Source organism: Strigops habroptila, chromosome 1 (assembly GCF_004027225.2).
Source record: "Strigops habroptila isolate Jane chromosome 1, bStrHab1.2.pri, whole genome shotgun sequence".
Classification (NCBI taxonomy): Eukaryota; Metazoa; Chordata; class Aves; order Psittaciformes; family Psittacidae; genus Strigops; species Strigops habroptila.
This window is the reverse complement of record NC_044277.2, coordinates 95,648,448-95,673,172: the sequence shown is the minus strand read 5'-3', so window position 1 is coordinate 95,673,172 and position 24,725 is coordinate 95,648,448. Positions and strand designations below refer to the sequence as shown.

The window sequence follows — 24,725 nt, the reverse complement described above, 5'->3', positions numbered from 1 at the left end:
GCTCAAAGGAAGCCAGGTAGCACAATAAACTAAGTATGTTGCTCAGATGAATTCGGTATGTGACCAGACATTTTGCTTTGATACAAAATGATGCCACAGTCTCCAGGAAATACAGGGAATTTGTGAATGAGTTTTCAGCATTTTCCTTTTTCCAGGAACCTCACCAACAATACGGCTCACGCTGTCCATGAGGTGTAAATATCACCACTTCCACCCTCAGAGAAAGAAGCAGAGAAAGAGCATTTTGACTGACCTCTAAAGAGCTGGGCTGTATCTGGGTTTTAATGGGTTTGGAGCATCTGCCTCTCCTTAAATTGTGAGGGATTTGGTATAGCAGCCCCAGGGAAACCAGGTGTGAGTGAGCAGAATGTGTCACCCTCTACTCACAGGAAGAAAAACCTAAGGCAGAGAAAGGTCGTCATTCAACAAAGGCTTAAATGCATATTTGTGTCTCCTTCTTCTTGAGGACTTTCAGAAATGTGTTTAAATGCTTACTGAAATCTGGACCGCTGTGGTAGGCATGCTGTTGTGCTTATATACTTCATTAACTTGCCTTTCGTCTAGAAAAATTGAAGCAGCTCACATTTTTCCAGCGTTTCTGTATGATTTGTCCCATCAGGTGTCACCTGTTTGTACATACAAATGCACCACCTGATTAGGTGACTAGAAACCCAGACTCGTGTTCAGGCCAGTTTTGATCAAGCTGACACCATCATGGTTGCTCCTTCTCCTTCAGGGCACAGCAGCAGAGGGATTCAGGAGTAGGACCCATCATACAGATCCACCACACATGTGCAGCTCATGGCAAGCCATCCCCTTCTGCCAATGTGTGGGCAGCCCTCCCCTTGCAGGGCTACAAAAGCCTCCAGCCTAACAAAACTGTCTCTTGTACCTACCGCACTGAAGACCACAGATCCGAAGCCTACCCTTATAACCCACGCATTTCAGGAATAGTTCCAGGGAGAGCGAAAGAAACCGTTGTCCAAGCAATATATCCAGATGCAAGTACTTTGTTGCATGATTAAAAACATAAGTTTGTTTCACCACTTAAAATTCATCCAGAGGGCTTTTTTAATAGCCAGAATCATCCCTGGCACAAGTCTTTTTGAACATACCTATAAGGACTATGCTCTAAGTTCAGAGCATTGTGGCTTTTTGGTTTTGCTTTGTTTTCAAAAAGGGCTGATGAAAACCATTTTCGTAAACTGATAGCAACGACCATAACACACGTACAAAAACAAGATAGCAGTCTCATACGGAAAATATTGCTGCTTTTGTTTTTATTTTATGAATACATATACAAGAGATGCATAATCTTCCATTATCCAGGCTTAAAAGTAACAAGTTGGTTTTGTTTGCGTTTTTTTCCAAAATAGCTTGAAGAGGAAAATAAAAATAAGGATGAAGGAGGTGCAACATATCCAAACCATACAGTTGAAAACCTTGCTAAAATTACTCCTGAAATGTGAACATGTGAAGGGTGTGTCTGCGTGTGTGTGTATTGTCCTGTGTTGTTAAAAGCCTCACCCAAGGTATTGATGCATATGAATAAAAAAATGCTTTGGCATAACCAGAGATTCCTCCATGCACATTTTATTGACATTTCTGATATACTGGGAGAATAAAATTTGAGAATTATATCATATATCATTTTCTCTCCTTGGCAGCAATGTCTTTAAATGCAGGGGGGAAATGAAGAAGAGTCTGTTGACAAGAGACTTTACTTCCATACTGACAGTTATATTAGCAGGATGCAGCAGGATGCAAACAGCTTCAAATAGAAGAGATGGAGATATATATTTATATATATGTATATAATGTAAAAATGCTTATTTTATATGAGAAAGGAAGATTTGTCACGATAACATAAAATGAACCACTCTAAGACTAGCTTCCAGCAAAACATTTTGCTTTATTGGATCTATTTTCTAGCTACAAGTCAAGCTGACATCTGTCAAGCTTTTTAACTTTTCATATGGCAGTCTATAAGAAATGTTTCATGCAACGTCTACAACACTAAATACAGGGTAAATAACTGGGATTAAACAGGTGAGGAATAACAGACTATTGTAAGAACCAATAACAGCATAGTATGTACATATAGCCATATTATATTCTCATGTCTTCACAGTAATGTGCAAATGTGACAAATATGGCTTTAATTTTTTTTCATAAAGAAAGTAAGACATAATTATACAGAATAATGTTTTAAAACGCTTAGGAGGATTTCACCTTTTTGTGAAACCTGTTCAATCTTCATTGCATTAGGGTTAAGGAGCCACCCCAGCACGGAGGTGTAGTTCAGGTGTATTTCCAGAAGGGGGCAGAGATTCCTAAGGCACAATATTAATGTTAAACATTTTTAATTTAAGTCATGCTATTTTGTTTTAGTTTTGTTTTTAATTTTTTTTTTGGTTATATGAAATAATAGGTTGTTTGTAGTTATATAATAAGCGGTTGATTGTAAAAAATACAATGTTAAAGGCTACACTACATGCCTACCTGTAGCTCCAGAAACATTAGCTAATCTGAAAACACACTATACAGCGCTGCATATTAAACCTTTGTGGGTTTTTGGTAATATTCTTTTTCATACATGTTGCAGAGAGTTATAAGGCTTCTGCGGAATAATAACATTATAACTGAACAAATATTTTACACTCTTCCATAATGGTATTTACAGTTACTACAACTCGTATTTTGCCATTTGGTAAATAACATGTATCTTGTATGCATCCTTCTTGCCTATCTAAAGTGCTTGCTTAACTGCATGAGGAAAGAAAATGCATACCTGCTTTAGGTGCAACAAACCCTCAAATGAAGTAGCTGAAATATTTGTTGTAGATCTGAAATGCATTCTCAGAAATTGAAATTATTGCTAAATTCAGTGCCCTCACTAGGCAATCATCTATATTATTTGTCATATATAAATATATGCATATATACTAGTATGTATGTACATGCATACACATTCATCTATCATGTAAAAGATAGATTTCAATTTTTTGTCCATCAACCTTTTTTATTTTGTGCTATTCAACTCACTTGTGCTATGACTGAAGCCGGATTAAAATCAAAACCTTAACATGCTACTGCTAACAACCCTATGATTCATTAGCACATAATAAAGACAATATGCAAAAGAAAGCTGAGATGATGACAAATCAGGAGGCTTTTGAAATGCACTGAGAATAAGGCAATAGGCTGTACATTACAGCAGAGGAAAAGCTGAAGAAATTCTGGAATTCATAAACGCATCTTACTGGAGTAGGGATTGCTCTCCCTCCTTTGCTGCAGAGTCCTACACTTTTTTCCAATATCACTCTCCAGAATGCGAGCTCTGTAGTTCCTGCACCTACCAACACTTTTAATGGTAGCAAATTCAAAGCTTATTAAAAATGCCCTGATGCCACAACCTGGTAAAATAAGGCACTTCCAGGGCTGTATTCCAGCGGTGCCATGCCAAAAAGATCAGCACTGGGAAGAAGCACTCCAATTTTGCTGAGTTTCCTAGTTTTGTCCCATGAAATGCGCCCCTCCTCTTTCTTTTGAGATGATTTTCTTTAAAGAAGCTGTTTCATCAGTTGAAGTTGAGGAGCTACTTCTTTGTAAGCAAGAGGTAAATCTTCAGTTCCTGACATTCAGTAAGGTGGAAGATCAGAGTGGTACCAGGCAATGTCTTCAGTCTATTCGGTATCTCTCTACTTGAGCTGACATGCCAGCTGAGTCAAAAGTGTGCGTAGATTTCATAGTAGGCCTGTACTGAAAGCTATGAATGGACATTGGTACTGGAAAGGTCATTCCTTATAATTTCATTTACTGCAAAGAAAGAAGACAAGAGAAAAAGAATTAATTAGCATCCCACTGGTGCAGACAGCTCTCTTCAGCATAGAGTCCCTCCAGATTTGCATCTGTTCTTAACAGCTTCAGTATAGCTCCAAACAGGAAGCGTAACATCACAAGATAGCTTGTACACACTGACCAAAGTGCAAACCAGCAGGATTAACCAAGGTTATTAACATGCTAAATACTGTGTAAAACCAGGCATCACAAGAACAGCAGCATCCTGGATCCTTGATTGCATCCAACATGTTTAACATTTCAAATCAGTTACAGAAAAAATATTTCATTTGCTCTAGAACTGGCTCAGAAATGTAAAGCAAAGAGAACCACAGGAAATCTTAGAATAATCTACTGCTTCCATAAAAAAAACCCATTTGGAAAGTATGTTAGCCATGGTAGGTACTGATGGCAGAAAGCTGCCAGCCACTGAACCTGGGTATGTGCAGCTGCAATGCCTAGATAGAATACAACTTCACGTGCTGATTTTTTCCACTGTAGGATGGTATTAGCTAAAAAAACAACCACAAAACAAACAGGAGAGAAGAAACTGCTGCATGCTTGCCCAGTCCCTAGAGCTTGTAACACATATAAATATATACTCTCCTTTCACGGCGGCCAATGCACGTGGACATGCAGTCTTTGCTCCTATCCACACAGACAGATGGGAGGGACGAGCAAGTTAAAACCCTTGGCAAGAGTCAGAGGAAAGAATAAACAAGGTCCACTATCTCAGCATCAGCCAGTCAGGCTGCATCTCCACTGATAAAGTGTTGTTTTCTTTATTCACGAGTCTTCTTTCATTCTTTTCCCCCTCCCCTGCAGATCATCAAGCAATACAGTTTCCCACACTCCAATTATGTCCATTTATCAGCTTGTGATTTTTGGCAGATGGACAGGAAATGACTGAACCTGGCAAAGGCCATCTACAGTGGACTACACAACATCCCTTTTATTTCCACTCCACCTCCCTGCAGTGACTGCCACCACCTGATTTACATGAAGATAGACAAAATGCCATCAGTAGGGCTATCACCGCTTCTGAGTTTCCCTGACATTGCTGGGAGCGGGAAACACATGCCCACGTCATGGAAGCACCACAGAAAAGCCCATGTTTTCCTTTCCTCGTGGGCTGCTGTTCACAGCTATCCAGATAACTTCTTGTATTTACTGGAAAAGACCAAGCCTGTCTAAAAACAACTTCCTGAAGCAATTAGTTGGTTTGGGGTTTTGTTTCTTCTCTTTTTTTCCTTTTTTTTTTTTTCCCCTTCCAGACCCATTGCCCGTTTAGTAATTGCAGCACATGAATCAGGCAGGATTTGTGTCACAGGTCCTGGCCACTGAAACCACTTCTACCAATGGATACACACACCATAGTTCAGAAAGGAAACATCAGTTTTATTTGCAACTACCTATTTATGGCAGCACACTAAGAGTGGTATGGAAATGAGATGTGAAGACAAAGCATTTCTTTCTCTTGAGAGTGCCATGGAGTTCATCTTTAATATTAGCAAACAATGGAAACAAACTCAAGCAGCAATCCCTGCTCTGTGTCAAAGACTGCCTTGCATGCCTCCGAACAAAGCAAGAAGTGCTACCCCGTTTACATGCTGCAAGACTCAGGACAGCTTTCAGGATCAAGCCTCTGCCTCGAATGCAAACAGCAGACATCTGTAGGATGATTTTTCCATGATGCTTTTGTGAAGATAGCTTCTCTGATAAACTTCTAAAAGTAATACTGGGTATACAGCAAAACCACACAGTGACACCTTGGTGTTGAGCACAATGAAAACAAATCCTCATATGGGCCAGACAGTGTCACAGTTTTGCTAACTTTCTCTCAAAGTTTCTGTTACAATCAAATAAAACTAAGATACTGCTCAAGGCTATCCTCAGTCTTTGTACAGAATTCAAAGCGCTTCTGTAAAATGTGAACATAAGTATCATTGGTATTTTGCAGATGGGGACAGGGAGGTGGAAAAGCAAAGAAGTTCCCCATCTCAGTCAGGATTAGCACTCAAATCTCAAACTAAAGCTACAGCACACACTGAGGTACTCTTGCTCAATTCACTCTGTAAAACTTTCAAAAGTAACATCCACCAGCCCATGTTTTCCCGTTAAAGCATTTAGTAAAAGTATTTCAGAAGAAACTTGATGACATGAGGGCCTAAGAGCCAAAGGTTCATCTCCAAAATTGGCTTAGGCACTCAGAGACTGCCTTTTCCAGCCACACTAGATACCCTCACCTGAATCCTCCATCACTCAAGCACTGTAGGACACATGGCTTACCCTAGAGATGACATTTCATTTCAGCTGGAAGCCCACATGCCTTGTCTCAGCCCATAAGACCACCGTGGTCCTTCGCTTGCATTCTCTCTAGATCTCAGCAGCCAAACCAATCTGTGCCAGCTGAAATAACTCGTAATTTTGTTATTGACTCCAACAGGATACAGTTTAGACCTTCAGCTTTATTCCTCATTTTTATACGTCAATTTCTTAACAGAGGTGGACTTCTGATACCTTGATGAGTAGCAGTCAAGTCTGGAGGCCTTGTGTAACAACATCTGAGACCTGTTCAACAACAGTCACTAGCAGTCACTAGATGATCTCAGTGTGGACTTGAGAGAAAACCGAACCTCAACCAAAGAGGACCTGTTGCCACCAGACCTCACAGTAAAACAGGGGCAAAAAACGCCAAGAGGATGTTCATCATCTCTCTCATTCATGGTGGCCCACGGAGAGCATGGCTCAGACACTGGTCTCTTTATTTTACTGTTGCTTGTTCCCCTTTACCCACCACAGTGTTGAAAATGCAAAAATTCCCAATAACGCAGTGGAAAAAACCTACAGAGAGGGACAAGGGTGCACGAAGAAGGCCCAGGTGGGGCAATACGTGATTCGGCAAAGCAGCTGATCTTGTAGAGGCAGACTGCTAGCAGAGAGCACTAAACATGAGAGCTGAAAGGGGAAGTGTGCTGAGAGTGGGCTTTCCCATGCCACCCGCCAAGGCACCTCAGGCTGGAAGGAAAACCCTCTGGCGGGTGGGGACTTGGTGAAACCAGGTGGCAAGCGCACGTGAAGTGCGCTGAGTGACACTTGGTGGATTCGGCTAGAAGGATGCTCTTCACCACCTCCAGCTGCATTGTCTAGCACTCCTGTGAAGACACTCCTTTCTCCATCCAGGGCTGAGAAACAAATGTTGAGGGAAAACTTGCTGGGGAAAAATGTGGTTTTGGGTCAGTCAGAATGACATGAAAATACAGATAACATTTTTTAAATAGTTTCAAAAGTCTTTGGCATCAACATTTTTTATTTCAAATTTCTGGAAAATTTGCTTCTTTTAATAGTCAAAAACGTATTAATGTTTTTGTTACATGTTAGGGAATGTTTTATTTTGGATCAAATGGAATTTTTTGGAATGTTTTGTTCAACCCAAAACTGATGTGGTTTTTTTTTCCTTTTGGCAAGAAAACATCAAATATGCTTGTTGTAGGTTGAGCCAAGATTGTCCTTCCCAACACCAAATCAAAATTCTGTTACTGAAGTACGGCTCTTCCATCCGAAGCATCCTGTATGTCTGTCTGAACCAGTGTCACATCTACCACAATGGGCAGCAGCCAATTCTTTGGGAAAGAGCATAGGAACCAGGTACACCTCCAGTGATGCTTTCTCTAGTCACCTTTACTCTGCTGGAGGGCTTTGTGACAAGAGGAAATTCTGCATGCTCGTTTCTAGTGAACTTTGATGAACTTTCTTCCATGAAGTTTTCTAATAACTTTCTGAACCTGTTTTGGCCTTCACGGTTTCCTGCAGCAACAGGTTCTACAGTTTAAGAATGTGCTGGTAGAAAAAGTACATTCTTCTTGTTTTAAATTTGCTTCTTGATAATTTCATTCATGCATCATGTGAATGACCTGACTGTTCCCTGTTCACCATCTCTTTTGCCATCCATCACACTCCTTCCCCTTGGTATCCTCAGGGCTCCACTCGGTCCTGTAGGACCACTGCCGAACTCGCACACAGAGATAAGATATACTACTCGCAGAGAGAAAATAACCAGTATTTTTCTCTTAGTTCCCACCTTTCTAACAAAATATTTAATTTATTTTTGAGGAGAGTCAGCTGGTTGCTGTCTTGAATGCTCAAGTTTTGGCTTACAAACCCATTACTACAAGAAGATTGTGAGTGCTCCACAGAAACAGCAGTATTCAGTGCAAGCGGTATTTTGGACTGGTTTTGAGTTTCATTCCTATAGCAAATGCTGGTCTTTGATTCTGCTGCTGCTTGGATACGCATCCATTCACGTCTAAGTACCATTCCAGGAGCAGTTGTGTTTTGAATGAGCTCAACATTTTTCAAAGAAAGGCTGCAAAGGCTTCACACTCGTTTTTAAAACAACATAACCTGCGTACTCACTCAAAAAGACCCATTTTACAGACAGAACAGATGAGATCCAAAGTATTACCTGTCTTGCTGAAGGCCCTACATACAGCTTCGCAGCAGATCTGGAACAGCATGCAAGATGTTTAATTTTCAATGCCTAGATTAGCACAATACGTCCCTTAAAGCAACAGGTTAATCCCTATCAGATCAAACAGCTGAGTACAATGATTTACAGCACCTTTGTCATCAGATTTTTTTCACTGTTTTTCTGCTGGCTTTGGGGAGGGGGGCCACTGTCGCTTTTATAGCTAACACCTACAGTTCCCCACAATGCCTTCCCTCAACCGATATTTTCCATCGTCATGTTCAGCTTTTCCACTGACAAAAAGTAAAAAAACTAATAGTGCTGAGAAATGCAAGTAACACGTGACCTCTCTACCTGTCAAGGCGTCTGAAAGAGGAACCTTTCCTTTGCTAAACAGCAGATGCCACAGTAGCAGGATGTGGTGAGCTGTTACACCACATTTTAGTTTAATAAGGAGTTTTTTCTTCTTGTATTTTAATTTTGCTTTAAAATGCCCTTGCAATGGAAATTTTTGCTTTACTAATTAGCAAAATCAGTGTCTTACCGATGCAACAGTTTGGGTTCTTGCATGGAACAGGACAACCAGATATATCTGAACAAATGTGGGTTCCATATATAGATGTGAACTTCATAGGAAATGGAATATTTTTAACATTTGGTGGCTGTACATGGATTCCATCAACTGGCAAAACTTTAAATTTCTGCAGATTTCTGCTTTCCTTGTATCTGACTACTAATACGGATAACATTGTGGCCTTTTGTTTTAATAAAATACCCATTGTTCTGAGATTCTGCCTTTCTGCTCAGATACTGATCTCACTCAAAGAAGCTACAAGGTCAGTGATGCGGGGAGTGGGGAGAAGGCACATGCAGCGGGTTTCCACAATGTGGGAGCTCTTTGGGGCTACAAATACAAAAGCTTGGAAGACTTCATACTCCTAGGGGTGAATGTTCCCAAGAATCTGAAAAAAATGGAAGGTGAGCTGAGAGCCATGGTCAAACCCACAATTCAACAGTGTTGGGAAGGAATAAACTGAAAACATATCCCATCTCCGTTCACTTTGTTAGTGGTAACATTAAGGGTCCAATTTCTGTCTGGGTTAAGCCGCTACCTCTTTACACATCACACACCAAAGGCTGTGGAAGTTAGCGACCATCCTTCCATTGACTTCAATCCACTTCAGCAGCAGCCCAGAAAGGCTTGTACAAGCAGACTGAGAAGTGGAACTGTGGGTTGTGTTTACTGCTGCTCCCCTTTCAACCCTTTCATATGTGAGCTCCGTGGCTCTGCACTCCACTCTTCTTTAAGGGATGTAATAGACTTGAAGCCAAAGGGCACCGAGAGGTTTTGCACGGAGCTGACATCTTGTGATTTACTGGATGTGTACATGTCCGTGTTCCTGCATAAATAGCAACAGCATCAGCTCGGTTCCTTCGGGATGGTTTTTGGTTTCCTTATCAACAGAAGAGCCGCATGGCATGTCCCAAGACATCTAGGCCTTCGGGGTCACATCAAGCTTTTTTCCACAGCTGATTAACCAACCTTTGCTTGTTACTTCATTTTTACCTGTGACCTATGGGCGCCATCATCTCTACGATGGAGCAGAACTGAAGTTCAGGAGATTCAGATGCCATAATGCTCTCTCACCAAAGATGAACAAAAGTAACCTACTGTGACCGGTGCATGTGTCATGGAAAATACAAGTAATGCCAGCTGCATCATTCAAGACACATGTGTGAAAAGCCTGTGTGAAATTACGCCTGGATTCTGCTGCGTTCGGACAACAATGCTTCATCTTTCAGATCAGTGTAACTGCCCAAGCAATGCAGTGCCACATTTGGATACCACGTTTGGACCATGTTTGACGCTGGTCAAACTGCACAGCTAGGTGTCACGTTTGAGCAATCTCTGGAAATGAGTAGCAATCTTGGAAGAAAAACTGCCTTGGTTTGGTTCATCACTTTTGTCTTCCAACAGAATTCACTAGTCAAGCCTTACATTAGTACAACTACAGCCACACCCAGGTCAGGGATCTCTCCAATACTTCATTACACAGCATGGACATACCCCTAAGTGCTCTGAATTTCCATTGTTGGCAACAGCTCACTGGTCACAAGCATTATGGAGTAGGGATTGTGTTCTCCTCTCCATTGGGTACAGCTCTGACCATGTGGTCACCATTCAGTATATGAACAGGGAAACATAACTCTGGAGTGAGTCTACAAGTTTGACGCTAACACCACACTACCTGTAGTAATGCTTCATAATATGACGTTTGCTTTGCTGTCTATAATTACTGCCCTCACATTTTTCCACCAGCGATGCCACATCTTGCTCCATCAGGCTCTTGTGTTCTTGTATGCCCTTCATTTCAGATGAAATTCCACACGTTAGCATCACTGAATAGGAATTCAATGTTACAAATGAATGTAGAGGAAGCAGAAATGCGGGAGGAAATAAAAGTTTCCTCTTATCTCCATGTACAGATTTTATTTAAAGAGAAAAATGGTTAAATATAGTCACATATACAGCGAGTAAAGAAATAAAGCTCCTGGTATAAATTCCATCCCATGAGTAAAATCCTACACTTTTTATCAAGGTACCTACTTCCTGACTTCTGTCCTTTCTGACATATGAAAGCTGCAACAAACAAAATTACTGAAAAGAAATAGGGCTGTCTTAGAGAAATGCTTTTTCCAAAGCTAGTAAGTATTGTCCTGTGAATAAAAAAACAAATCAGAAAATTATACAAATTCGTGAGGTGCCAGCATGTAATGCGAAACTATAGATCACATTAAAGCTTAGTGAATTAAAAACCAAAGAAAACAAGTCTTGTGAAGCAATGGAAAATATAACTTCACACGTTCCATAAAGAAGTCAGATCTTGTATTACCTCAGGTGTCCTGGATGTGTTTAAACCTTAAACTTATTTTTATCTGTTTAATCATAATAAGCCACCACCACAGGGCATGCTATTTTTGGAGACAGTGAATAGGACAGTGGAGCAAGTGAGTGACAACAAGTAGCAGGTTTTAATAAAACATGATCCCACCAATATGAACATTGGCTTGGCAGGATGGATGGTATTGTTGTGCACGACAGCCATTAACATGGAATCGTTTTCCTACCTGCTCTACTCTCTGCCTTACTGAGCTCAACAACTCCAAATAAATATGAAATCTCCCACAGTGGCTGCGCTGTGGAGGGTTAATGGAAACGGTTCCTTGCTGTAGTGTGATGACAGCACCGTGTGGCAGTAATTTAACTGGGGGTCTTGACTAGGTGCCCAGACTAAATTAGTCCCATCCTATCGCACCAAAACTCCTGGGTTCGGATTTTTTTCATCCCTTCCATATGCAACCCTAGAAAACGCCCTATGTCTCTTGCTCTGCAAACACTTAGGGATGAATTCCCCAACTGCTGGGAATTAGTGCAGGAATCAGCAGAGCCACAGTGATTCCCAACACACTGGGGTCTAAACTTTAGCTCATTTTTACTCTCAATTTGAGGGTGGATGTGCTCAACCTGGTTTAGCTTTTATACCAAAGAATCAGAGAGTCAACAGAAATTTTCAGTAGCCCTTACTAAGGCCAGCCTTGCCTGGAGCAGCTGGGGTTTGGGCTGTACAATGGCTGCAGGATCTGCCCCAGCATGATGCAAGCCACGTTTGACACACACATACACACACGCGTGAGAGCAGGGCTGGGCAACAGAGAAATAAACCACATTTTAACCAAAATTATGTGTTTACGTTCCTAAGAGCATCTGTAAGGGAAACAAAACAGATGTATTTTACATTTTACACAAAATTTCCACATGACAGAAGAACTACGCAAATGCTACCTAAAACCTGAGGTCGGTACTGCTGGAAGCTCTGTGGGTACCAGTCAGAAAGGAATAAGGAAGAGCATGCACTGCTTTGCTAGAGACAACAGCAATTTGCTCCTGCCGTAAGAAATACGATAATACAAACTGACCCTGGTGATCAGTTTTACTTTCCATTTTAGCGCCCAACAGTAAAATAGCACTGTCAGACCCCGACATTCAAAAATAATGCCCTGAAGCACGACAAATGCAGATTCAAAATTGAAACAAAGTTAACGCAATTCTACCTTTGCCTGGTTTTTAGCCTCCAGACGTCTCTGGCAGTATTTATTAAAACCTGAATGCAACAAGAAATGAAACTTCATTTTTTCCTTTCTGCTCTCGTATTTCTGATCCCGTCCCACAAGGTTTGCTGTACCTCACAACTAGCAGTCAACCGTGGCATAGGCAACACTTGAGACATGAGGCTCTCAAAGCATCCCACAGCTAGAAGAGCAAAGTTAAAGCCTCTGTGATGCCCCCAAGGGCTGGCAGCTCCTGAAGCTTACAGGCAGTGAATGGGAGAGGGGGAGTGGGTCTGAACCATGCTGGAAAGCTCTGAGCCCAATGCTGGAGGCTGCTACTTGGGGACCTCCTGCCCTGCCAAAGGACCATGTGCACACTGATCCAGCATTGTCAGTTTCTGCTGGCACCCACCTTTTGGACCTCACATAGTAATCTGTATCAGGACAGACCTGTCCACATAACACAAGAAGGGGCTTCTCCACATGCTAGAAAAGTGACAGATTAGCTTTTAAAAAAAATATAAAGTTCTGGGGGTACAGAAGGAAAAAGCAAAAAGAGAATCCATAATCTCTATGACTTACTGATTTCAGAGTTTTAAAAAAGCCAAATAAGACTGAATTTCTCCATCGATTATACAATTATTAATCTTTTTAGAAGCTTTTCCAACATTGCACATAATGAGCAATTCATCAAAGCATATTAGGTGCCACAGAAGTTGCATTCAATATAAAGGGGTCATTAAGTTTCTTGTAATTGCACATTACTGAAGCTTTTGTTAGTTCTAAATCAAATCAATGGGATGTGCATGTATACTCTTTAATTGACTTTATGTAATAATAGTGTGGCCCCTAGTGATCATCTGGAATCCTCCAAAATTAGCCACCTTTTGCTGCTGTTCATAAAAAAAACAGCTCATGTGCAGTTGAGAATATCAAATAAAGCCAAGAAATAATGAATGGATGAAAGGAAAAAGCACCCTGGGTCACACAGGAGCATTTGCTGTGTGCCTTTTTCTTCCTACAGCAGAGAACAGCCAAGAGACTCAGCTCTTCTTCCACTCAACCAGCCTCAAAGTGTGATGGACTTCAGTAGGAGTAACATTGGGCCTCAACACTAAAAGTGTCCTAGAGATAGGTTTTCTGAGCAAGAAGGGTTGTTTTTTCAAATGTACCCTACTTGCCCTATTACCATCATCATCCGCACCTCTTTCCATTATAGCCCTTTTCATCAGCAAACCTCAGAGTGCGTGCTAAACAGAAAAGATCAATGCTATTATTCACATCATCTAGCAAAGAGGGCACCCAGGCAGGGACAACAGTAGGATGCTGCTGCATATACAAACATGATGTGCCTATGTGCTGCTTTGTGGGGTGACCACTGTTGGGCCACATTCCCACCAAGGCTGCGGAGAAGGCTGAGCTTTATTTGCTGATGCCTAATTCACAGGGGGTTTGCTCTAGGCAGACAAAATGATGGCCATGAGATGACTCACTGAGTGGTCACATGCTGCTCGATGAAAAGAGATATGGGGCTATTGTGTTTGGTAAGAGAAAAGAAATCCACCTATAAGCCTGCTGGGGTCTAGGCTGGGAAAGGTTGCGCTAGCTGGGGGAAATCCTTAGGTGATGGAACACAGCTGCTAAGCAGTGGGCACAGAAGCAGGGCTAGCTCTGGGAATCTGCACTGGTGGCTGCAAACAGCCTGTGAAAAAACATGATGCAGGCAAATTGTCATGCAATCAATTTGCTTGTGCCATGATGATCTGGCCACCACCATAATGTGAGCTGTACGTAATGCCACAGGATTTTATTTCAACCACAGCAGCATTGGTTACTGAAGAACACTGCAGTTCAAAGACAAATGCATGTCCTCTCGGCCGCAGCTCCTTGGAGAAGAGCACTGGCAGTGGTTAATTATACTCTTGCATTGCTTTTTCACCACACTAACTACACTAGATAAGGACCTTTCCATGACAAAACTCCCATATAGTTTGGCTCTGAAGGCTTGATCCAAAGGCTGATTTAGTGGAGCCACACTGGAGACATATCAATGCAAGCTGGGCCATGGTGGGAAAACCAACAGCTGGGTGTTATTAGGTGCTCTTCCCAGCACAAAAGATGTAGCTGTGAAAACCACCGCATCCCGACAGCTGCGGGACTCCAGCACTCCTCACAGGCTAAACCCACCTGAGGATGCAAGTCTCTCAAATTAGAGAGGCTGGAAGAATACTCTTATTTGTACATGGTCCCAGTGCAACAGAACTGCAACATGGCAAAATGTCTTTTCCTCTTCTTCCCCCTCCCACATGCTGTGTTAAGCTGCAGAATGGCTCCTGAGGCTGGACTGACAGAGCAATGTCAACAGAGAAAACACCAGATATGGCTGCAAAAGTTCAGTAAGAATCACAGCCAGGCTCACAGGGAAGTAGAAAACCTTCCCCTGGCAGCTCAGCGCTTGACGTAAGAACCGAACTGAAGCTCAGTGCTCTCCTCTAAAGAGGAAATTCATTGTGCCCCAAGAATGGAGCCTGCAGGCAAACCTGTGGCCAGCACTAGAGAACTAGGAAAAAGGCACTTGAGAAATAGAAGCATACAACACTCATCTCTCAAGCACACTTAAGGACCTGAAATTTTATTCAAAATGTTTGTATTACACTTCCCAAACAACCACTCGCTACGTGTGACAGACTTCTGCCTCTTTTTGAGTACTTGGGCTCAAAAAAACCCTCACTTCTTGATAGCTGAGAAATGACAGGGTGCTTCCACAGCCCAGGCTGTGATCTGGCAGCACATCCAAACTCCACTAGGAATTTGGCTTTCACTTTGAGAGGTGCTCCAGGCAACAAAATGAGTGGAAGAACTTTAACAGTAATTCAAGAGCAGCTTTAAAAAATTTATTAATGCTACAATGAAGAAAGCTGGCTGCTTACATGAGATTCGGTCAAGTCAAGTCAGCCAACTCAGATCGGGAGGTGAATGCATGGAGCCTAACACAGCAGCTTTGGAAAATCCACACTACTCATTGCTCAAGGGACAGGAGGCTCCCCACTCCCTGGGGGCATACAGCCAGAACACGCAGACCCCAGGACCTAGCTGCAGGCATGCAGAAGTGCAACATCTGGCTCAATCTTCAGAAGCATCCTTGAGACAGAAGCAACCCAGCAAGGATCAGCTCTTGCCAAAGACCCTGGGAATGCAACACTTTTCAGGCTGGGGCCTTAGGAACGTAAAGGACATTTCACTGATGTGATGAAAGGGAAAAATTAAGTGCAACAAAGGTTTTGATGAAAGGCTGCACAAGCTGATTGTTGTTTGCTCCATGCAACAGCCTTCCTCCTGCACCACACCTTTTGTAAAACACAGTTACATGAAACAAATTATTATCTCCAGTAGCTTCCGTCTACACACATTTCTGAAATACTTTCATTCCAAACTGTTTTGAGAGGAAACATTATAAAGAATGGAAACCTGGCAATTAATCAGATGGAAACCTCTGTTTCCATTTTACAGAATAGGAAAAAAAAGAATCATAAAAAGAATACCCAACATTAACTGTTAAGTACGGAGATGAAAGATAAGCAGAGGCCAGCCACTAGGAGCACTCATGTGTGGCATGCATTCACCTGCGTTTGGACATGGTTCTGAAGGGTGGGTCAGACCTATATTTGCCGTTCTTGTTCAAAACCACATAAACACCTAGTTAGGAACCAGGTTTTGACAGATGAAGATTCTGTTTTCTTAAAAACTTACAAAATAAATACCCTGATTTTTTTTTTGTATGGACGAAAGGCTTTTCTGGTCAAGACACTGAGCAAATATTTACAGGTGCTGGGGAGACACCATTTCCTCCCTTTAGGCTTCAACCTAGTGTCTGCCACATAATTTTATCCATTCAATGAATTTTTTTTTCCAGACATCTGCCAAGAGGAAATAACTTTGCTGTATTGGGAGTCTGGGAATCCTAGAAAACAATCTTAAATCCATAAAATAATTGAAGTGCAGTTTTACTGAGCTGTTCAGTTCGATTCTGATTTTTACTACAATGTCAACAAGAGTTTAATTTGTTTTAAAGTTTAGGTTCTTAAATCTGAGTGATATACGGTAGTTTACAGCTTGCTGGCAAAGCTACTGTGGAAAAAAAAATGGAAAGTGCATATAAAGGCGGTTCTAAGTTTGACATTGTGAAAGCAGGGAGCAGTGCCAAGAGCAGCAAACAGCATGGCTTTCCCAATCCTGGCTGGCTTTAGGGACTGCTTGCTATTGACATCAGTCGCTATGGGATACATTTCCCTGCTCTAACAAATCTCATCTGGAGCCTGTAATTAAAAAAGAAATGTCTCAAAGTGTAATTTCTTTCCCTAAAACATTTACAGATGTTAACTAGATTGCTAATGGTGTGAGATGCCTGTGGGTGGACATCTTCTTATCTGCTGTGTCAAAGAGGAAGATTTCTTTATTCAAACCATTTCTAAAGGTAGTATCTTTTCTGTGTATGCCTTTGTGTATGGGGGTGGTGTCTTTGTTTTCTAAACTGTTTGCCAAACTGAAAGCTTTGGAGGTGTTTTTCTTTATCATTTCTTCTTTTTTTCTTTTCTTTTAGAAGTCAATGCCAGAGTTGGCCTGATTTAAAAGGTGTTCAAAGTGGCTGAAAATGTCTTTGCTTAGCAGATTAAGAAGTATCCTGTCTGAGCTGTAAAATAATAATAGCAATAACTATAATAATAATAATAATGACAATAATAGTAATAGTAGTAGTGATGTAAGCTTCTTGCTCCAGTGACTTTCCACCAGTGCCCTTGGCTGGCTTTGGCTGCTAAGTAGTGCTAAAAGCATTTATGGGAGCCCGCCGTATGAACGGCTAAGCTGATCTGCTTTAGGCGCACACTGGACACGAGGGAAGACCGTAAAAAAGGGATGAGCTTTTAGAAACACAGGTCCCTGGGGAAGCGAGAGGGGGTTTTCTTGGCTGGTGAGGAAGGGTGCTGGCCCCAGCTCTGCTGCACCGATGGCATGAATGCCTGGAGCATCTTCCCAGTACCCTGCAGGAGGTGATGGCTGAAACTCTCCTTCCTGATACACACAGCCCAGACACAGTTGTCTGCTAGGGCCTTTCCCCCTGCCAACACCCTCCCCTCTCCTTCTCCCTCTTCTTTTTTTCCCTTTTTGCAACCGACTTTGATTGGAGCCAGAGCCTGGGGCAAATCAGAGGAATTTCTAGATTTTTCTGAGTGCTGCGAGCTCTTGCTGTTTTCCGGTACCTACTTCCTGCCATATCTAAAATAACAGCAGCTGCAGGGGCCTGATAGAGAAGAGCTCCAGGGGACAAATTCTCACAAATGGGGTGGGAAAGAAAAAAAAAAGGGAAAAAAAGAAAAGACAGTTATTAGAGAGCTGATAACACAGAGAGCCAGCATCAGATTCATTGTTGGAGTCGATAGCACCATAGGCTGTGGATGTTGTTGTCAGAAAAAAACAAATACTATAAAATGGCCATGGGAATGATAAGTGTCCACGTTTGCTGGGATAACAAGCGCAGCTTTACAGCACTTGTCCTATTGTATGGAGTATCATGGCTCGATTAGCTAATGTCTCCAAGGGCCAGATAAGCGAGGATGAATGTTCTGCCCTAGAAGCTTTCATGCTTTCTCTTTGTCATGGCTATCTATGCAGAGTTGCAACAGAACACTTCGCACACATAGAGAAGGACCCCTGCTTCAGAGAAAAACACTACAGAAAATGGAAAATTGTTGAAATTATCCCATTTTCCATGAAGAATGCATGGTGCAGTGTTATCATCGTCTTGTTACAGACCACAGGAAAGAGTACAGCAACTCAAGAAACCTCCAAAATGGCAGAAAGGGACCTTACATACCTGTACAACAACTACTCCAGGAGAGAAATTTCTTTTTCCAACTGGCATAAAAGGGGGACAGAAGCAGGTACAGTGGTGCATTCACATAAAATATACTTATCCACTATTCAATATACAAGAATGTAGGGCTTCTTGAGGTCACTTTGGCATAGGCCTTGTAACCAACACAAATGTTGCTTTAAATATCAGCACAACCAAACAACAGAAGTGCGGGTTCTTAAAATCCTGCAAGTCAGTCACACTGTATATGCAATACAGGCAGAATATGAGATTACTGTATGTGTCATTAACCTTTACGTTTTAATGTAATATAATCTTTTACAGTTACTTTGGGAACTATAACTTGTGTCTGCATCAACCTTTAGGCCCTTAAATTTTCATCCAGTATAAGATATTTTCATGCATTTTTTTTAAACACAGGACTTCTTGGAAGAGAATTAAGTGATAGGTTCTCATATGATTGTAAGATGGAGCCTAATCCAAGGAGTGCAGAAGACAACAGAAGAATTCTTATTCACTTCAATGGGCTTTGCATCGAGTCCTTATTAAACACAGGCAGATAGTTAAAGGTGGTCTACAAATGCACAAGGTACAGTTCTGACGGCTTAGCAGGAAAGAATCAGTCACTGAACTGTAAACACCCTATTTTGATCATTCCCTAAAGATTATTTGAAATGTTTTCATGCTGACATGCAAAAAAGACAAGTAGATCTGTTCTCTTATTTTGCCGGAATTTCGAAGCATGCACAACTTCTCTGATGTCAGCAGACTTACTTCTGATTCCTACCACTCAAAGAGGTCAATTACACTTATGTGTTTACTTCAGTGTGTTTGCTTTAATGCATATGGTGTGTGGGTACAGTTTGATCCTAGAGCCCTACCCACTTTCTAGGGAATAGTGGAAAACCATACACAGGGTTTTAGTAACATATGGTTTTTCTTTTCTAGATCCTAAACCATTTCTCCAGGCCTAAACGTCCTTCCTTTGCTTGAGTACACAGGTCAGCTGGCAACTTCTAATTGTTAAAACAAGATGATGTTAAGCTGTGTGGTTCTTCCCATCCCCAAAAGAGGCTCCTTAAAACTCAAATCATCTTTGGTTTGTGTTCAGGTAATAACAACTAAAATTACACAAAGTGGCCAAGTTTAGACAGACTAGACAATATTCTAGCCTAAACTCATAAAACCTAAACTAGTTAAAATATTTTGTTTTTACAAGAAGATCACCCTTGACAATATAAAGAAAGTGAATTTGTATTTCTGCAAAAGAAGAAGTAGTTAGAAAATCGGAGGTATTGCCTAATCCTGTTTTAAGCACTGTTATGGCTGTGCTGTATTACATATCCTTATGGAGTAGTACATTTATGGTAAACTGGTTAAGGAATTTGGGAGTAGGATTAATAAACTTTCCTTTCACACCAGACTAGATCAGATCACAAAAGGAGATCAATCTGTCACAATTCTTAGCTTTTGTTCAAGAAAGGCAAGCATAGCGAAGGTCAGAGACAGAATAAAGAGCAGCACTGCAATTATTTACTGACATGGGACTGGAAAGAATATCACATAGCTACATGGAGCACAACTTGGACTTTAGACACATAGGAAAGAATGGTTCATTTTATGCACTAATCATAGCCAAGGATTAAGATATTTTGGAAAAGCCCTATTATTTCTCATTCTGCAAACCAGGATTTCATTACTGGTAAATCATGAAATTTATGAAGTCCATTCACACAAATTAATTTCCTTTCCTGATTTCCATTGGCATGTGAGATACAGATACATAATACAAATAAAAGTCTGTAAAGGGAAAGAAAAAAGATACACAGAATGTCTGTACTTAAAAGTGGGGCTATGTCAAGTAAGGATGTAGCTAGAAGAACTGTCCCTGCAGCTAGTACACTCATTCTTAAATAAGTGGATTTAGGGTCTGATCAGGTAGAAATCAGTGCAGCTGCGATACCTCTAGATGGATCTATGCTCACTTACTCTCATCTCTATCAGGAATAACTAAAGGTAAGTTCTCCCACTCTAAGATTTTCATTTTGCAGCAGCAATGTAAAATCTAAATGCCTTTTCCATGTTATAAGAAATATTCCTATGTAGACATCTAAAAGAAGAATTCTTGTAATCATTCTACTGTGTCAAGGTGTGGGGTTTTCCCCCTGCAGTGGTGCTTCCCCTCGATGAATGTTTTTCATACGAAATTTGAATCTGTCTTCAGACAACATTCTGAACAGTGACATTTTTCAGAAAATAGGCACAGCAAGGCAGTGGCCCCCATTGCTCAGGGGACCGTGCACAACAGAAAGCATGATACAGCCTCGTTTAGCGTCACAAGCATCTGCCAGCTCCTTCCTGAAACAAGGTCTTAACTGACAGCAGAGAAATTATGTTGGTCGTTGCAGAAATCTAGATTTCATCATCAGAGAAGCCATAAATATGGCCAATGGAATATCAGGTATACAGCTGGCCGATCTCTACGTGGCTGATCAAACATTTCTAGGGTCACAACTCACATGATGAGACATAAGCAGTCCTGCCTCCTACCACCTTCCTGACTAAATAAAAAAAGACAGTAAGTTGGATTCAAATTCAAGATCAGATTTTTTTTCTCCCTGAATATTCACATAACAACCAAATAAATGGCCCATCCATTTGTAGATTTCTTGGAAGGAAATATGGCATCTCTACCAAAAGTCTGCTCACTTTTCATACTCTCCTCCGTGCTGAGTGCTTGAATCCAAAATATTCTTTATAATGATAAAGTCTACCCCACTGTTAGCTAATTGTACTGTTAGACAAAGGCAGGCCCTGTTCCAGCTCACCAGTTCACCCAGGCAGAAGGTACAGCTTGTGTGCAGCAGCCAGCAGGGCAGAGACTGTGGTACTAGATCTTAACAGTCAACAAAAACCTGGATCACACAGAAATATTTGCCTTTTGTTGCTTCTCTGGTTTAAGATGGTGATATTCCCCATAACAAAATTCAGTGTTAGGGAAGGGTTTAGAGAAGAATTTGCTCTTCTAGTTGAGCAGATGATTTTTTTTAAAAGAAGTATCCAAGTGATGTTGGTCTGGAAACACTTAAAAATTTTTGATGAGACACCACTCAGTCCAGGTGCTTTTCCCAAGTTAATATTAAATATAGCTTTGGAAACTTCAGCAGATGTTCTGATTTTTACTAGTTCAAATTTTTTATTTTTTTTTTTTGTTACTACTCTGCCTTTATTTAAATAGCTGACTCTAATTGATTCTTTAATACAGTGATTCATAATGTGTTGTGAATCTTCTGTTAATTTACTTGCAACTCTGTTATTATTTCCCCTGATTTAACACATCCTGTTTTAGAACATCCATCGAAGTTGACAGAAATTTTTTTTCATGGCATTTGGATCATATCCTAAATGTATCTGAATGCCATCTTTTGAAAGTTGCAAAGTAAGGGGATTTCCTGTTTTACTCTTCAATCATATAGCCTTGAAAATGAGCTTTTACAAATCCTCCTCTGCCTTGTCAACGTCTTACCACTTCTACTCCTTCTAGCAGTATTTTTGCTGGGTAATTTCTAACTGGGGAAAAGCCGATGGATAATATTTTCTGATTTTTCTCATTTTTATTAAATGCCCTGTTAGCTTGCAAGAGAAGTCTCATCTAAAGATTTCTCACCAAGTTCAGGTGACGTGATTATATTTACTCAAAGAGCACTTCCCACCCCTTCTTTTCTACCATATTTCTGAGGGGGTTTTGGGCTCCGTATTGGAGCTTTCTCCACCCAGTGGTGGCACTGAAGCTCTTTCCTTGCTCCGTAGAACACCTGGCAATAGACCATGGAAATAACTCTGAGGGTGAGTGTCCTGCCCAGTGGACCTGGGCCACCAAAACCTCCTACCACCACTCCGTGCAGCCATCTCACTGCAAATCAAACAGAGAGATGGGCTCCTCTGGCTTGAGCTTACTCCTCAGATATACTCTCTCCTCAGATATACATAAGTTTAATGAGCACACTGCTTGTTCCATCATCCCCTCTCATTTTTCTCTATATTTAAATTAATTTGGGGCAAAGTGACGTATTCTTTAGATACACTTTTCCATGGCAGTCAATTCCTAGGCTATTACTACTCATTTGTACCATTTCAGTTTTAGACAAACTCCTCTCTCACACACCCACGCTCACCCTTTCCCCTCTTCTTCCAAAATTCACCTTTGCTCATCTTTCTTTTTTTTTTTTTTTCTTTTTTTTAATGGGGATGTTATATTTAACCTTCCTCTCATTTCTCTTTTTCTCAAGCCTTCTTTTACTCTAAGTACACCACCAGGTAGTTTCACAGCCAGTCTGAAACTTTAAAATGCTTGCTAACCATGCTACAGCATCAAAAAAAAAGAGAAGTCTTCTGCTTTTTTAGTATGTTTCCCAAAGAGAATAAATGTATATACACACATGTACTTGCTTGCACTTGTCACAATAGGCCCCAATTCCTCAACTGTGCTGAATCCTTGCCAGGGAGCAGCCCCATGCAGAGCCACTGCTTCAACGGGGGGTCCTGGAATGCTGTCACACAGATGAGACTCTGCCAGCAAGTGTGCACCAACTCAACTGAGGGCTGCAGATATCTCTGAACTTGTAAGATGGATACTAAAATAGAGCAAGAAGCTGCTTTCATATTAGTGTTCCTTTGAGCAAACCTTTCCTTGACTTCAGCAGTGCTGGTTCCTCTTTAGGACTTTAGTTTACTGTTGAAATAATCTAAAATATCTGGAATACTGGATTGTAAAAGGTAAGTCTAAACCTTCTGCAAAGGAGATGGTCATCTTTATCCCTACAATTCTAGCTATATGCTGAATAGGGCAGAAATCATCAGTTTGCCTGGCAACAACGGAGGTTTGCAGGGTCCTACCAAGTGGTGATCTGACACAGAATATCCAATTGTGAGTCTGTGGTTTAAATGGACTGTAGTGGTGATTGTCTGGCCTGTAAAGGTCCGGCCTGGGTTTCTAAAAACAGTGAGAGAATTCCTGTGAAGTTCTCTGAAGCAGACATTGCTGCCATGTTGTTCACTGATGCAAAAAGCTTAGTCTGCCTGTGGTTGATGGCAATTTCTGCCTAGGAATCAGCTTTGCTCCTTTTTCTTTTGCAGTGAGGTCACATACTCTTTACGTGGAAGAAAAATATCAGCAAAAATCCCTGAGAACTCTTTCAAAGTTACCTAGGAACTCAGGGACTGGAGTAGAGCAGTCATCTCCACCACTGGCAGCCCTTCCAGGGCCCCCTTTCAAGGAGACCTCGTGCTGTGCCTGGGTGAGGTACATCTAGCCAGAGCTTGGACGCATTAAATCTTTCTGCAAACCCTGAATTTGCACTGCGTCAATTCTAGCAACTTCAGGAAGTTCTAGCCTTTGACTACTAGGGCCCAAGGGACAGCTCTGTATCGTCTCGTGCAATGGTTAACAGTTTATGAGTTGAGGAAATTTCTCAGAAGAAAGAAAACAAACAAGAATGTGCTTAATTGAAAATAAATCAGGGCCAGTTTCTCTACTAACCTCTTTCAATATGACAATTTCACACATAGTCATTTTAGACTGAGAAGAACATTTGAACCTCCCAGTACTTCTGACCCAGAGACATATTACTATAAGGAGAAGACGACTGCAGAAGTTGTCAATGGCTCATGCAGATGCTCTGAGGTGAAAGTCCTTAAGTGAATAGCTGAGTTCAAGTGCAGCCTGGAGCATGGTGGAACATAGCTATTACAGGGGGAAAAAAAGAGCAACTAATAGCAAGAAGATCATCTTTACCAGTTGCTTCAGCTTTCAAAAAAAAAAAAAAAAAATCTGGATAGTAAAAGCTCAGATGCCTGAGAAAGATATAGCAGCAGTGACAACGGCAGCTCAGAGGCATGCAGCAGCATGGAGCCAGATTTCAGAGCTGCAACAGGCATTTCAGTTCAGAAACTAACTGTGCACAACAGAAAGTCCTCAGGATGGACTTCTCCTCCTGACCTCATGTTTCTAAAAGGTTTTACTCAACAGGCACCTGCAGCATTTTTGGATAAGTCAGTCATGAGTAGAAGAGACTTAACATCACTCTTGCCCACCACATATATATGCACACAGATACTTTATGTGTGTATGGAATTGCATATACATGATAGAAATAGAAGTTAAAATAAATATTCTTCAGTTTTGTATTTTTGGAGGCTTCTCTTCTGACCCAAAATAGCTTTTTTTTTTTTTCTTCCTAAGTAATTTGTGGAAGATTTTGCTTATGAGGTGGCAATGAAACACATATTTTCCTTGAAGCACTAGAAAAAGAACTGACTGCTGCTCCCAGGGTATCAAAATTGATTTGCAATACCTACTGCAACACCTGTTCTGCAACCCCAAAGGCATCACAAGAGTTATGAATGGAACAAATCTTCAGCCCTAGCTCCCACAGA

General features: G+C 41.2%; 1 protein-coding gene across 2 annotated transcripts in view; it reads right to left on the bottom strand.

Annotated features, from left to right (window-relative positions):
- Positions 1-1,263: 1,263 nt before the first annotated feature.
- Positions 1,264-24,725, bottom strand: part of NFATC1 (nuclear factor of activated T cells 1) — a 116,898-nt gene continuing 93,436 nt past the window's right edge. For both annotated transcript variants that reach the window (XM_030505222.1, XM_030505225.1), the window contains exon 10: positions 1,264-3,819. In XM_030505222.1, coding sequence (XP_030361082.1) covers positions 3,770-3,819 — 50 coding nt within the window. In that variant the 3' untranslated portion in view covers positions 1,264-3,769. The remainder of the gene's footprint in view (positions 3,820-24,725) is intronic.